General features: G+C 40.4%; 1 protein-coding gene across 1 annotated transcript in view; it reads left to right on the plus strand.

Moving 5' to 3' along the window:
* LOC309694750 (ryanodine receptor 3-like) overlaps window positions 1–16,022 on the plus strand; it is a gene marked incomplete at its 5' end in the record, with an annotated part of 70,897 nt that overhangs the window by 40,964 nt on the left and 13,911 nt on the right. Inside the window, 6 exons of the mRNA XM_082514958.1 lie at window positions 10,695–10,787; window positions 11,752–11,916; window positions 14,333–14,423; window positions 14,475–14,592; window positions 14,705–14,885; window positions 15,207–15,342. Coding sequence (XP_082371084.1) covers window positions 10,695–10,787; window positions 11,752–11,916; window positions 14,333–14,423; window positions 14,475–14,592; window positions 14,705–14,885; window positions 15,207–15,342 — 784 coding nt within the window. The remainder of the gene's footprint in view (window positions 1–10,694; window positions 10,788–11,751; window positions 11,917–14,332; window positions 14,424–14,474; window positions 14,593–14,704; window positions 14,886–15,206; window positions 15,343–16,022) is intronic.

Genomic DNA, 16,022 nt, shown 5'->3' on the forward strand with positions numbered 1-16,022 from the left:
GGGTCTCAGCTATGCCAGCCTGTAATCTGCTTACGCACAGAGCAACTAGCTCGCAGCTCTCCTCGCCAATTACACTCAATTCATGGAATGGCCCTTTCCCTGACACAAGGTTGGTTGTGATCATCGTGTCCTTCAAAGAGGCATACACAGAGAGTAGCAACATGGCATACATGTTTATGTCTGACAGGGAGGTAATTGGTTGAGTGCTCAGTGTTGGGGCACAAACCAATAAAAGCACCTCTCTAAATTTGACAGTTGCTCTACTCAGTACAAGGTCAGAAGGCCTAGGTAACATCAACATGCAATGACAATAGAGCTCATTCACCGAGTTAACGACTGAAATCTATGCAGCTAGCAGCAATTCGCTGAGAGTGCTCACAATTCATTTTGCACAAACAAAATGATCCTAAGCTGTGCGCGCCAAGCCTGCACAGACACAAGCACACACCCTAGACAGTGCAGGTAAATGGGGTAGAATGTAGTGCTACGTGTTGGGTAATGAGTGCTGATTGTTTGTGACGGGGCTGTAGTAAGGCTGATTTCCCAGTTGAGGAATGGGGGATTTGTACACATCACAGGGCTGTCAGGAAAAGACAGAAAATAGGCCCATAGCTTCACTGCTCTTCAGAAATAGACAGCCAGAACCACTTCACTATTTAACTTCTGAGTGCAGACACAGGTAAAGTGATGGTGCGAGCATTTTTAAATATCTTTTTCTAATTCGAATCTATCTGCATGGAAATGTGCACTTGTTATTACATATTTGAGATGTAGCTGTTTGGGTTTTTTTGAAAGCACAGAAAATTACTGCTTCACAAGCTGTATTTATTCTGAATATTGTATGACACTTACATAGACATGGAGTGGAAAGACATATTCAGACCAATAAACCCATCTTCTACTTAAAGTCTAAAATTGTGCCTTTATATGTTTGCAACGATTAGTTCACTGCAAAGATGATTTCTTTGTTTTTACATCCATTGTGCCACAGTAGCATTAACATTGTGTCAGGATAATAATTCTTCTGATTACTGACCACATAAAGTTAATGGATTTTGTCTGCATACATTGCACCACGGCGTCGATTTTTATGAGTTTTTCAATGGAGATGTCCTTACTTGATGACACATAGTCAATAATTTATTGATCTTGGTGTGTTTTATTCATAAGTCCTACTGTGTAGTGAGCATAACTAAGGAGACTTTTGGCAATCTTTGACTACCACTCAATGGATGACCCATTCTGAATGTGTGATGAGAGCAGCAGCTTGTTGTGGTCAAGCTATCCACATCTATACCAATAACCTGCAAGAAGTCATGAGTAAAAGGGTTATGCCGGTCTCTTCATTAGGTATATCAGTTGTTTGTCAACGCAAATATCTAATCAGCCAATAATGTGGTATAAACTCAGTTAGGCATATAAAACATGGTCAACATGACCTAATGAAGATCAAACTGAGCATCAGAATGGAGAAGAAAAGTGATTTAAGGGGTTTGAACGTGGCATGGTTGTTGGTGCCAGACAGGCTGGTCTGAGCATTTCAGAAACTGCTGATCTACTGGGATTTTCCCACACATCCCTCTATAGGGTATGCAGTGAATGGCAGTTCTCAGAGTAAAAATGCCTTGTTGATGTCAAAAGTCAGAGGAGAATGTTTAGGGCGCTTCGAGCTGATAGAAATGCAACCCAATTGCAAATAACCACTTGCTACAGCAAAGGAATGCAGAAGAGTATGTCTGATTGCACAACACATCAAACCTGAAAATACTTGGGCTACAGCAGCAGAAGACCATATGAGGTGCCACTCCTGTCATCTAAGAACAGAAAACTAGCACTACAGTTTGCACGGGCTCACCGGCATTTGTCAGTAGAAGATTGGAAAATGTTCCCTAGTCTGACGAGTCTCAATTTCTGCTGCATTCAGGTGACAGGATCAGAATTTGGAGTAAACGAGATGAAAGTATGGATCCATCCTGCCTTGTATCAACAGTTCAGGCGGCTCGTGGAGATGTAATGTTGTGGGGGATATTTTCTCACTACGCTTTGGACTCTTAGTACCAACTAAGCATCATTTATACACCACAGCCTACCTGAGTGTTGTTGCTGAACATCTCCATCCCTTTGTGGCCACAGTGTTAATCTTCTAATCGCTGCTTCCAGCGGGATAAAACATCATCTCAAACTGCTTTCTTGAACAGAACAAAGAGTTCACTGTACTCACATGGCCTCCACAGTTATCAGATCTCAGTCCAATAGAGCACATTTAGGATGTGGTGGAATTCGAGTCTCATATTATAGAAAAATTATCAATTGAGTGTATCTAATATATTCTCTATGTTTTTTATAGCATGTCTTCCAAAATACTTTCAAGGCCATGCATATTATGATTGCAGACTGTAAATTAAGGTAACGAAGAGCATCACTCATGATCCAAAGGTATTTCAACTGCAAAACTCAAACCTTTTGTCAGCAGACTTTGGCTGGGACCTGAAGTGTTAATTCATTATTATCCTTCTTAAATTGGATTGTCAGCATCTTGCTAATTATAGAGGAAATGTTTAATGAGTTCATCCACCTAACCAACCATTACGGCAAACAATGAGAAAATCTGTCTTTGCATCATTGTTGTAATTAAAATTTCCTGTTTGTAAATCCTGAGTAGTACATCCATAATCCGAAAATCACAGATAATTGAGTCACATCTGAAAAAAGAAAACCCCCACATCAGTGTAGGGAAATGAGCATGCCCTGGTAATTTAAGCATTTCTTCGAACATTTCCTCCTCTTTTCCTGGTTGTTTTATGCACCACAACACTTTGATAAAGACTGTCTGCGTTGTACCTTTTGAAGAAGTAGAGCTCCATAGTTTCATTCAATAAGCAAAATTATAGCCTTATCCACTCGACAACAGTAAAGCAATATGTATGTTGTTTTTCAAATGATCTAATCAGCTGGAGAAACATGTAAATAGCATGTCTGATTGTATATGTATGTGAGCTATGACAAAAGGACAGAACCACGTTCATGGGAATCAGGGGAAGGATGTGCCGCTTGAGTTAAGTTGCAAAGCAAATCTTTGATTGCAGAAAGTCATCCTACTTGTTGCACCAGAGGTTTCATCTTGGTGAAACATCACACAACAGTTATAAGCGTTTCTAAATGGAAAAAAATCTTTTTTTATTCTGAAAAACTATACTTAACGGCCATGAGCTTCTGGTCCCAAATGTCCACCAGTGGAAATCACTGGAACACTTGTGATTGGCAGTAAACACAGGTTAATCCTACAAACATAAAACATAAGAGAAAAAGCAAAAATGCTAAGATGTCTTCAAATGAAGTAGAAAACTGTCTTCTGGTCTGACACATTAATATCTGGACATCTTTGGATCCCGTGTGCTAAAGGGGAAAGATTGTATTCTGTACACAGTTAAAGAGACAGCATGCTTGACGGTTTGAGCTTGCATTATACTGCAAAGCATGGGTAACTCTATGAAGGTCAAGGCCAAGTGCTATATCACTAAGACAAGGTCAGTCCAAATTTGCTTGTTGCATCTAAATAGTTTCATCAATTTCACACACTTTCTCATATGAATTTTATACCATGTCAGACAACAAACATGTATTTATCAAAGCATGATTTAGTTTCAGCAAACCAAATGAGAAAATCCACCTTTAAGAAATGCTGCTGTGTGAACATAAAAGTATATTTCTGTAATATTTTAATGTGCTATGATAAAGTCACAATATTTAAGCATAGTATTAAAGTGCTTTAAAACTCCTTTTTTTAATAGGGTGGCATCTGTCTCATGCTGATACATTAGAATGAGAAGCGCTATCCCATGCACTGTTTGTGCCTGCTGTGAAGAGACTCGCATGTGCCCCGCGACATGAAACGGTTTGTGTTTGCGTGTGTTTGTGTGAGATGGTGATGTGGTGGTCATGGGGAAAGGACTACATGTGTGCACGTGGGGCTTTGAAAAGCAGGGGGAGGAAAAAAGAGCATACCAATATCAACAACCTATTAAAAAATCATGCTGGGACATCAAAAAGTTTGGTACAACATTACCATTGGCAATTTTAAATTTCACAGTATTTCACTGAATGAATATTTAAATAGATTTTCCAAAGCGTGTCCCAAACCAAATAAATTAAAATTACAGTTCTCCAGGGGATTTTGGACACCGAGCATCCACAGATCATATTCCATGTGTAATATCCAATGCAAAATGTTTAGCATCTGTTAGCATCTCAGAGACTTTAAGAATTCACCTGCTGGTATTTACTTTTCTCAATAAGAGAAACACGTTTGCATTCCGCCATTCTTTTTTTCATTGCTGCTACCAAAATGTAGCCAGAGAAAGGCAAAAGCTCCTTAGTTTTGTTATGTACAACATTGCCAGCTTATCTGTATAGGCTGCTGTTATTAATGACGTAGACATCATTAACTTTGATTATGACACAGCTTTTCAACCTGCCCTTCCTTCTAGCCTACCACCCAAAGTGCCAGTAATTTTTATTTATTGCAATATCCGACCACAGCCGCTTGTTCTCTATACTGTCCTCCACGGAGCCTCGCTGGTGTCAGCATGGATTCTGCTCGGCACATCCATTACTCTGGATTTAAGTCGTAATTATATTGTTGCTCTGCAAGTGACGTAAAAGACAGTTTCACATTAGCGGCCAGAGTCTCTGATCAATGTTACTGCTTTTATTTTTTTCAAAAACGCCAGTCTGCCTTCTGTACAAACAAAGACTTCTTTCCCACCTTCCCATAAGCTGTTTTTACTTCAGTTCATGAATGAAAGTTGGCATAGTAAAATTAGTATGCCTGTAGTTCTTTCTAGTTAGACAGGCCTTTATTTCTGCAGCCTTACAAGCATTGCTTTTGCTTGACATATGCTCAGAATCAAGAAAAACAGAATTTAATTTTAGTCAGTCACACTGTGATCTCTGTCCTTTGTAAAGTTTATGCCATGAGTCAAACTGCCTTCTGGGATATGACTAGACAAGACAAGATTGGCCCTGACCTTTGTCTTCATGTGTCTCTCAAAAATATCAGTGATCTGCATTCATTAAGAATAATTTTCCGTATGGCATCAACAGCAAGCTCACAGACTGTTGCAGGCCCCTGACTACTGGGCCACCTTTTACATTTATTTTGATCCCTGGCTTAGTACCTTCCTCTGACCTAGAATTGGCTGGCTGGTCTCTGACCTTGGCTCTGTGCCTGTCCACAGTGTCTAATCATCCTTTGCTATGGATTGGCTTCCCTCTCTCTCCACCTCCCTTTCTCCCCATTGATTTTGGTCATTTTATACCTGAACATAGTCATTAATCTGATTATGACTGTGTCTGGGTCCAGTTCATTAGTCTGGCCCAGCTGTAATACAGGCAGATGCCTGCTGGGCCATAAGGATTCATCACGAAACCATTGAGCCCTGAAGAACACACCACATAGGACAGCATGATGCATACATACGTAGACAAACACAGGTGTAGAATTGGAGCATTCTCCTGCATTTTTGCAAAGAGGAAAAACTGACTTTAGGAATGAAGAAAAATATATAAAGGCTAGAATATGTTTACCCCTCGAGGTTTCACAGTAGCTGTATTAAATCTCCTCACAACAGCAGGCACTTCGACTATAGTAAGTCAACAGCTGTCTTCAGTTTTGTTTTGATTTCTTTTCATATGACCACATTTACCTTCAACGCTTCATCATTTGGAGATAGTTCAGCTCTTTTGATTCTGATTTGGATATTTTGTTTGTCATTTTTATAAAAGGAGCTATGTTATTACAGAAAATTATTCCGCTGCCAAGCAAAAACACAACTTTTACTTTTGTGTGTGCAGAGATCACATAGAGTGCAGTAGCAGCAGCATTAGTACACCTGCCCCTCAAAACCCCTGGGTGCAAAAACGTCAATGAAGCTACACATAGACAGGATTACACAACTCTCTTGATTCACTGATTATCTCTAAAGGGTTGTAATTTACTCTGCAACAAATTATAAGATACCCACAAGGTAAGTGTCGCTGCAAAAGCTGATGTGATATACATTCTCATAATTATAGACTTCAGTTTAACTAACTTTTTTGCCTTCCAGCACCTTAGAACGCATGTTAAAATCTGAATATTGTGAAACCTGGCTGCTGAAATAGCTCCACTATTCCATGTCCCAAGCTACAGATATATGGATGATAAATAAAGTGACCTTTAGCCCTACCAAGGAAATGAACCCACTGCTAGAATGTTTCACTGCCTCCTTATCGAAAAGCGTTATGATTTGAGGTTAAGTATGTCTCCGAATCTTCTTTCCATCCTCCATCATCGTCTTTAAATGGGATTAGTATTGCAGGACAATGCTGCTAATGTCATTCATTACATTTTCACATCAGTAATTTTACTGAAAGACCTGGACAGCATGTGCAGTATATAGTGCTTTGCTACTCCAATAAATTACTGGGAGGTTAAATCACTTCTGAGAGATTTTATGTCCACAGTACAAGGTATTTCATTTTAACACTGATCTGGATGGCACAGCTGTGAAATTTAAGCCCATCAAGAATGAAAAAGGCAGAACTCAACTGCAAGGGCACTGTAGTGCCTATATGCGACTGCATGTATGTGTTTTCATTTAGTTTTAGCTTTACAAGACAAAGGTGGCTTATTTTGGCACTTTATACACCATCACTGACAGGCTAACATAAGCATTGCAGAGTACTGAAACTCCAGTATTAGCAAACAAGAGCAGCTGTCTATACAGTCTATTTCATTACAAAAGGCCAACTCCCACACAGCATCTTGGATAACAATGGTTTTCTGCACTACTAGAGTACTAGAATAAGTCTTCACTGCTGGAGATATACTTACAAAGCAATGCACTCCAGTGCTTATCCCAAAGTACAATGCAGTAGCTTACTCAGATAAACTACTTACCACCTTGTGGTCTCTTTCAGTTGACATCAGTGCCTGTCTAGATTTATATGTACTATGTAGTGAAGACTTTAAAAGGTCACAGATATAGATAAGTGTCCCCAAATATAGCTAATATCTCTTCTTCTGTTCCTGAGTCAGGAATTATGCCATTGAACAATGTCTAAAAACAACGTCTCTTTGCTGAATATTTCGACATCATAGTAAAAGTAAGCTTCAACCGTTTGGAAACACAGTGTAGCAATTTCATCATTTTATCTAGAAGACATTTATTTGGACTTAACTCAATAATGAGGGTGGAAAATGGAACAAAGGAGGGAAGTAAAAACACTGAAAACCATAAGCCTTATACAAACAAGACAGAAAGTAAAAGAGAATGTGAATAAACTCACAGAGATAGCAGTGAGACACAAACAGATGAGCACAGGAAGCACCAAAATCAAAAAGTTGGACACAGGAACACAAAGATCATGAAAATACAAGAACGTATTGCTTAGATTTTCTTTTAGATTTCATTGCTTTAGATTCTTACAGTGATAATAAGACATATTCTTTCAACTGCAGCTATGCCAGTGTTAAATGACTTTGGGAGGAAGTAAAGATGTATTTCAAACTAATAAGCAGGTTTTGCACATTCAGTGTAAGGTCAGCAAGTATAAGCCTTTAGTAATCTCTGTTTTAGTAATACGTCTCCATAAAAACAAGTTGGTTGCAGGCACTAAGGAGAAAAATGAAGCTCTGTTCTGAGAGTCTGTATCTTTCATTGATGCTCAGTAGCATATTCACACCAAGCTCTGTAGGACTTTTTTCATATGTTTTGAAATTCATATTCCATCCATTCGCTTCCGCTTATCCTTTTCAGGGTCGCGGGGGGCGCTGGAGCCTATCCCAGCTGTCATAGGGCAAAAGGCGGGGTACACCCCTGACAGGTCGCCAGTCTGTCGCAGGGCTAACACATAGAGACAGACAACCATTCACACCTAGTGGCAATTTGGATTATCCAATTAACCTATCCCCACAAGCTGCATGTCTTGGGACGGTAGGAGGAAGCCGGAGTACCCGGAGAGAACCCACGCAAACACGGGGAGAACATGCAAACTCCACACAGAAAGACCCCGGCCTGATGGTGGAATTGAACTCAGGACCTTCTTGCTGTGAGGCAACAGTGCTAACCACCGTGCCACCGTGTATTAACTTATACTTTGTCTGTATCAAAGATCATGAACATTTTCCTCGTTATTATAGCAGAACATGACTGTGGTGTTGATGACAGTGCATAGGTCTGAAACACAGATTTACTTGCCTGAGGGGAAGAAAAGATAGCTGGTGATAGCTAGAAGAAGGAAGAAGAAATTGATGGGGAGGTGCCAGTAGTTGAACAGACCACATGGCAACGAGAAGACCAGTGGTGGCACTCCTAACTAGGGTAAATACATGGTTTGGTCAAACACAGATACTTCTCTGGGCTCCTGAGAGTGATATTAAACTGTGAACTATTACAGTTTTTAAAGGAGGTCAGTGTTTAACAGATTTAAAACATGAAACAACACGGTTGGCCTTTGCTTTTTTTATGTTAAAATATTTTAAAAAGAGTCACAGCGATGTATCAAGTGGACATCTTTAAAAAAAAAAATCATATGACGAGTTCTAGCCATGACAGGCAAAAACCCCTCTAGTAACTCAAAGCGGGCAGATCCTGAAACTTTTTTTCAAATTCTGGGTGAAAGATTGAAGCAACTGGGGTAAATAGATTAGAGGGTTACCTAGGCAACCAGAGTCTGCAATGCCTACTAGCAATCAACTGTTAGCGACTTGCAAAGAGCAAATCCCTTCCTATGTGGTTACCCCTTTATGGGACCTATTTCTTTTTTCCAAACTTTTTCTGAATCACTGTTTTTTACATTGTAATTTCTTTGTTGATTGTTGTTAGAAAATATTCCTGCGATTGGTGTTTTTTAGGTGCCCACTATTGCTCTTTAAATATTTTTCCAGGCATGATAAATCTAAGTTTTAGTTTATTTATTTTCTGCTTTTAATAGAATTCAAGGTACTCACAGATTTTATGTATTTTTTCTGTTATTTCCTAAATAACCACTGGCCTTACACTTGTCTTGGTCTTACACTTTGTATTTGAAATGAAGATAGTCCATAAATTGGTCATTGTGGTCAAATGATGGGACCATTTTCAATCAATAGAACACTGCACCCTTGCAACAGCGTTTTCATTTGACATTTTGAAAGGACGTGTTTGCTGGGTCGGCAATAGCATGGTAGCTATTGTTTCTTTTGTGGTCCTCAGATTGTTTATCGACTAGGTGAGCATGCACCCCCAGCCTTTTGTCAGTGTTTGAGTCCTCCAGAGACAACTGGAAACAGCAGTTCATCTGCTCATCAATACATAAGTTGCATCAAAAAAGTAATGGCCAGACAATTTTTGACCGGTAAACACACATAGACCAGGACCACACATGTATACCTCAAGCAAAAAAAGGAAAAAGAAAAGAAAACATAGTTGGACCTCCGAGGAAGCAACATATTATCTCAGTCAACCTGATGCAAGCTCAGGGCAAACCACTGTAAGAACCTTGAATCCCATATCTGACAGACCACAAAAGACGAGAGCAGTTCTATTCACACATTGCGTATTCATGGACTTTACCCACTATTTTCTGCAAGATGTAACCAAGCCTGAAAATAATGTACTGTAGGCTTCCCTAAATATGTGAAATACTATACATTATCTCACACTCAGGTCCCATACTCTCTATTTTGCTTGTTCCCCTCACCAATATAATGTAGGTGCTGCTATGATTTTAAAAAGAGGTTCCCGAACATGCACCCACTCAGATAATTACAAATTAGTCAGTATTTGCATAAATAAAGAACTGCGTCGATTATAAAAACATACCTCCTACTATGACTATTCTTTATGCATCTCTCATGAATTGTTTTCATTTTGCATTCAGTGCAGCATTAGGCAACTTAAAATTAATGCCATTCAGTTCACAAGTCTAATCCCTGATATCATGATTAAAATTCCCACGGCTTTTATTCACCTTATCAGAGTTGCTCCATGTTGAGATAATGTGCGTCTGTACGACTCTGACGTCGCCGCGCCATTTGTAGCTTTTCTTCTGATATTTGACAGTTGACATTCAAATGCGATGCTTTCTACCTGGTTGAGGCTGCTCACTGTTATCTGTTTCAGCTAGGATGAGCAAAAAGGTGCATAGGTTGGGCGCTGCAGGCGAAGACAGATCTTCAAAACATAATGAGAGTTTGCCAGGTTGCCTCTGTGCCTGGCCCCTTTACAGAAAAGAAGAAATATACTTTTATTCTCCATGTCAGGGTACGGAGGGCACCTTGGGCTATGCTGTTGTTTGAATATATGCAGATCGCTCAGTAATTAAAATACGAAAGGTTTCACCGTTCTTCTTATACCTTAATTGAAATGAAGGTCCTCTCCTCTTATGTCACATTGGCTGACCATTATAGACCAGAGCTACACGATTTATGGAGAAAAAAACAAAGGCGCAGGAAGGAGCTAAGATACAAATAAGAACATGCACAAAGATGGTGTGTGTGTGTGTGTGTGTGTGTGTTTTTGAAAGCTTTGATTGTTCTTATATGCTCTACTGCACAGGATTTTGGGCAGGCAACCTTTCTTCTTAAAGCTCCAAGACTTCACTCCTTATCTTTTTCTCTCTCTCAGCCTGTTTAGCATTTTTTTTTCCTATTCGTCTTTCTCTCCGTGTAGAGGCTGTATGCCTCAGCTAAGGTGAAACAGTGTGGATGTGATTTCTACAGCTCTGTTGGAGACCAGCACCTCATCACAAACTGGTCTCGGCTGGTTGGGCGAGCGAATCAAATCCTCGATATCACGACCGAAACGATTTCAGTTTGAGACTGAAGACCTTGCCTCACATCTCACTCATTGGGGCACATTCAATTGGATGCATTCAATTCAGTTCAGATATGGGAAGGAACAGGGAGAGCAGACAGTGGTCAAGGACGGCTAATTCTGTTGAGCTGTGATTTATTTTATTTTATTTTTTAAACCACACCCAATAGGAGAAAAGACTAAATTTAGATGTATTTTTGTGCTGAACCTCCCTTACCTGAAGAGATCCAGCCTTTTTTGGGGGGGGGGATTTACTGTTTTTATATGTGAACAATCCATAATTATTATCCTATGTTAAAATCGCTACAACCACATAAAGTGCACACTGAGTCACCTTCACAGAGCTCCATTTGTTCCCATGGATATCCCTTTATCCCCAGTGGATGCAGTGTAAAAATCCCTCTGACTCACATCACTTCAAAGTCTTTTTCTATCGTACTCCTGGCAATGCAGCAAAACATTGCTCTTACTTAGAACTCATGTTTCTTTAGAAGAATATAGATTGTTTAATAACCCTCTTATTCTCCATCCCTTATCCACACCCCCTGCGCCTGCTATTTCCTGTATCTGGAAAGGTCAAAGCTTTGCCATGTTGAACATTGGCTTTAATATGTTTCTCGCTACTTGCTGTCGACTGCAATCAGTGGCATCGCTCCATCTCTGCTGTGCCAGAAATGTAGCAGAGCTAATGAGGCCGGCAGCAACCTCCTGGCAGGCCAATGAATGCATTCTCCGCAATCGGCATCTCTGATTACCATCTAATCACAATACATCTTCATTTGTCACATTTCCAGGCTTATATATATGCATGCCCGTGTGTGTGTGTGTGTGTGTGTGTGTGTGTGTGTGTGTGTGAGAGTGATTTTATTTCTGTCTGACTCTCTTTGCTAATCTGTGTATGTTCCTGCTACAGGAAAAGGGAGATACTGGCCCAAAGAGGGACATTGATGGCATGGGCGTGCCAGAGATCAAGTACGGAGACTCTGTGTGCTTCATCATGCATGTGGCAACAGGACTGTGGCTGTCCTACCAGGCGCCAGATGCCAAATCATCTCGTCTTGGTCCCCTAAAAAGAAGGGTAAATGCATTTTTTTTTTTCTTTTAAAACTTGGATTTGGACTTGAATAAAATCAGCCTTCTGGGATTTTCTTACCTAGATGATTGAGTATGCATCAATAGACTTTGCAGTAACTTTTACTAATGTAGCTGGGATGTAGATGGGACCATTCAATGAACAGTTTAATTTTGCCTGTTTGATGAAAATAAATTGACCGGGGCTCTGTCCCTGCAGGACTGTCACAGCAAAACAATACATAAAATACACGTTGTTTATGTTTATTTAGATGAATCAAATTAGAAGCTGAATAGATCTTCTTCACACTTATTCAGACCCTTCATAGGGTATAATTACAGTGTATATTTAAGATAAAGGTAATTATGGTCCCATTCCATTAAGTGCAACACCAGCAGCTATGCCCACCTGAATTGAACATGACCATAACAAATATTAATTATTACATCTCTCTTCATGCTGAATGTCAAAATAACTGCTATGAAAATAGCCAGGTAATCTGTTTTTTATTGGTCAAGGACAAACTTTTAATAAGTTTGCACCAAATTCTCTTCAACCTCCATATGCACAGCGCACTGTACTGTCGTTAGTCACTTGATTATATTTTACATGACCAATAAACAAAAGAAGTACTGCTGACCGGCCCCAGGTTTCCTGTGTGTTTATGCTAAAATGACTTTATTGGAAAAAATACTCCATCTCAGCATATTAATAATAATAATAATAATGGGTTGCATTTATATAGCGCTTTTCGAGACCCTCAAAGCGCTTTACAATTAGTGCGCATGCGCCAACCAGCGTGACCGACCGTGACTTATGTATGTATGTATATATATGTATATATTGTACTATTCTTAGTTAGCGTATTGTCTGTCTTGTCTTAATGTTGGTTTAAAATGGAGCACTGTAACAAAAAATAATTTCCCCCAGGGATCAATAAAGTATTCTGATTTCCACTATTCATTCACTCTCACATTCATACACTGGTGGAGGCAGCTACAGTTGTAGCCACAGCTGCCCTGGGGCAGACTGACAGAAGCGTCATCGGCCCCTCTGGCCAACACCAGTAGGCAAGTAGGGTAAAGTGTCTTGCCCAGGGACACAACGACCAGGTCAGAGAGCCCAGGGATCGAACCGGCGACCTTCCGGTTACAGATGCGATTCCCAACCCCCTGAGCCACAGTTGCCCATATTGTACACTAAAGTAATCAAGGTAGTATAATGAAGTTCTTGAGCAGAGCACTTCTGCTACTGACCCCTTCATCTGCTCCAACTAATAATATATAAGCCAGTCGATACTTTACTTCAATGGTGCAAATTAAGCAGAAGCAGAAAGTACAACAACTTCTTTCTTTTAAGCTCCTCAGACTACCATGATGTGGATGACTGAGAACCTACACAGAGAAATTAGGAAGTAACTCACAGACAGTAAAACTCTGGGGTTGTTGCAGTTGTCCACTTTGCATGGTTGGATAAGCACCTGTTTTGGGGTTGTTGTTTTTTTCTTTTTTTATGGTTAGCATGAGTAAACAACTGCTTCAGGAATAATTACGAATAATTTATTGCACAGCACATACTGTAGTGATACAAATATGCAACATATATAGCTGCCATCTGTTTACAGCATGACCATAAATGCCTGCCATTCCTCGAAGCCAATGAGTGCATACGCAAATAACACACAGTCAGTGGGCTATATGGCTGGCCTTCCAAACACCCAACCAACTCAGGTCAAATGTTTTTCTTTTGGAACTGAAAACAATGTTTGCGGATGACACAACCCAGAAGAGCTAACTGATCAGGCTAGGAATCCGCAGTCTATTTACACCTATAGGCCAGTGGACTCTTTCAATGATGAGCAGGTACACATCCTGGACAGAGAGGAACGCTGGTTTGAGCGGTGAGTCAAGGAGGCCATCGAGGAGGACACATCTTTCACCATCTTACAGTGTTGTGATTGGAGCCATTCCCCAACTCTCTGTGACTGGTCATGACAATATGCATATTTATGATCATGAAACTGACCCCACAGCCCATTGTTAGTCAATGGTGCTAGTGTCAGTCATTATGCAAATGTACTGTTTATAAGGTTGGGGAAACCTGCAGTCAGCTGAGACTGAAAAAGTCATATGAATGAGTGACAAAATAGAAAACACGACATCCAGATGAACAGAATCATCTTTTTTGGGATTTCCTTACCTGGATGATTGAGCATGCATTAAAAATGTTAGCCTTGGATACATCAGATGTGGTCACCCACACTCCACTCCCATCTTTTCTGCAGACCCACAGAGAGTGCACATGAGGCTGAAACCCATTTAAATGTGATAATTGGCCACGTGGAGGGTGACAGTTAGTTTTGGGTGAGACAGAAGGATTAGGGTGGCATATAAACACTGCTCATTGCCGGGCGTTTGTCCAGGGACATCAAATACCACGTCGTGCTGGCGCCAGGCAGACCTTGCAGCCTTGGCCGCATGCCAAAGCACCAGACGTGTTGGAGGTGACGGGTGGTGGGTTTACATTTAAATCCTCCCCCCACCCCCCTGTCTTTTTTAAATTAGGCTGCTTGATTACAGTAAGTCAGGATGACGGGCTCATCCTCCAGCGCTGTCAACATGAGGAGTCTCGGGCTGCACGCATCATCCGTAACACCACGTTCCTCTTTACCAACTTCATCAAGTAATTCTAGGAGGGTCCTCTTTGCTTCTAGCAAAAGCTCCACACTAAATGTTTGTAAAATGTTACACATTGATCCACCCTCTCTGTCTTTTTTGCCTTTTTTTCCTCCCAGAGCTTTGGACAGCATTGCAGCAGGAGAGTCTACAGCAGTGGCCGGGTACGTTGAAGAGGTGCTACAGACACTGAATGATTTGATTGAGTACTTTAAGCAGCCCGATTCTGAGCTGGAGCATGAAGAGAAGCAGTGTCTTCTCCGTTCACTCATCAAACGTCAGGACCTCTTCAAAGAGGAGGTGAGAGTGGGTGGTGTGATTAATTTCTATGCAAAAAGAAAACCTCTCATACACTGATGTTTCTCATTTAGATGATGCTATTCAGGAAGTGTTTTTTTTTTTTTTGTGTGTGTGTGTGTGTGTGGGGGGGAAAAGTGGTTAAAACCTTAGGTTCTTAAATGAATGTATGTTTCGACTTTGGTTACATAAATTTAATGTATTTTAATGAGTCCCTATTAATCTTTCATCATCTGTATTTGTTTAGCTCCTTGCTATTCAGTTATTATCAATTCTTGTAAAAGAATACACAATAATTATGTATATATCTTTTATTTTTCTCAGGGTATGCTGAGTCTTCTGTCCAAATGCATTGATCGAATGAACCTGTACGACAGTGCAGCCCACTTCGGGGAGGTGGCTGGGGAGGAAGCTGGCGCAGCGTGGAAGGACATTCTCGACCTGCTTTATGAACTCTTAGGTAAACAGTTGAGTGATGGATCACATGAAATATCCACATCGTTTGTTTTTTTCTTCTTTCTTTTTTTAACACTGTCAGCTGTTGGTTCAGGGTAGACGTGTAGTATTTATCTTCCTTCAGTGTCTCAATTGTCTGAATTTGCCTTCTCTTCTATGTTTCTCATCTCACTAACCCCCCACCCCTTATTTCCTGTATTCCATATTGTAGCTTTTAGATCATCCTTAATGCCTCATTTCTTTCCTTCCTTTCCTTCGCTTCCCACCTTCTTTATTTTCTTTTTTCTACTCTCTTCTGTCTTCACTTCCTCACTTTTTTTGTTGTTCACATTCTCACTCCACATCTGGAGTTAGCAGCTGGTCGCATCATCTAATTGACACTTAATGCCATTCTTTTCCTTCCTTCCTTCGTTCAACATTTGCAGTTCAAAGCTGGTCACAGCACTTACATGACATTTAGATGTAAACGCAGTGCCTCCTGCAGTCTTACTGTCTGCCTTCGCTTTCATCTAGGTCACGAGTGTTTTGAAAGCAGTGTAGATATAATCATAGAGCATCGAGCTGAATATTTGAAGGCAAAATGGCATCGTTAACAAAATGCCAGCCATCGCAGGTGTTGGCATTATCTGATTCTCTCGGGGCCTCACACTGAGCCATGAATGCTAAAGCTCTGACCCTGAAAAG

Source organism: Aulonocara stuartgranti, assembly GCF_965226115.1.
Source record: "Aulonocara stuartgranti genome assembly, chromosome: 18".
Lineage (NCBI taxonomy): Eukaryota > Metazoa > Chordata > Actinopteri > Cichliformes > Cichlidae > Aulonocara > Aulonocara stuartgranti.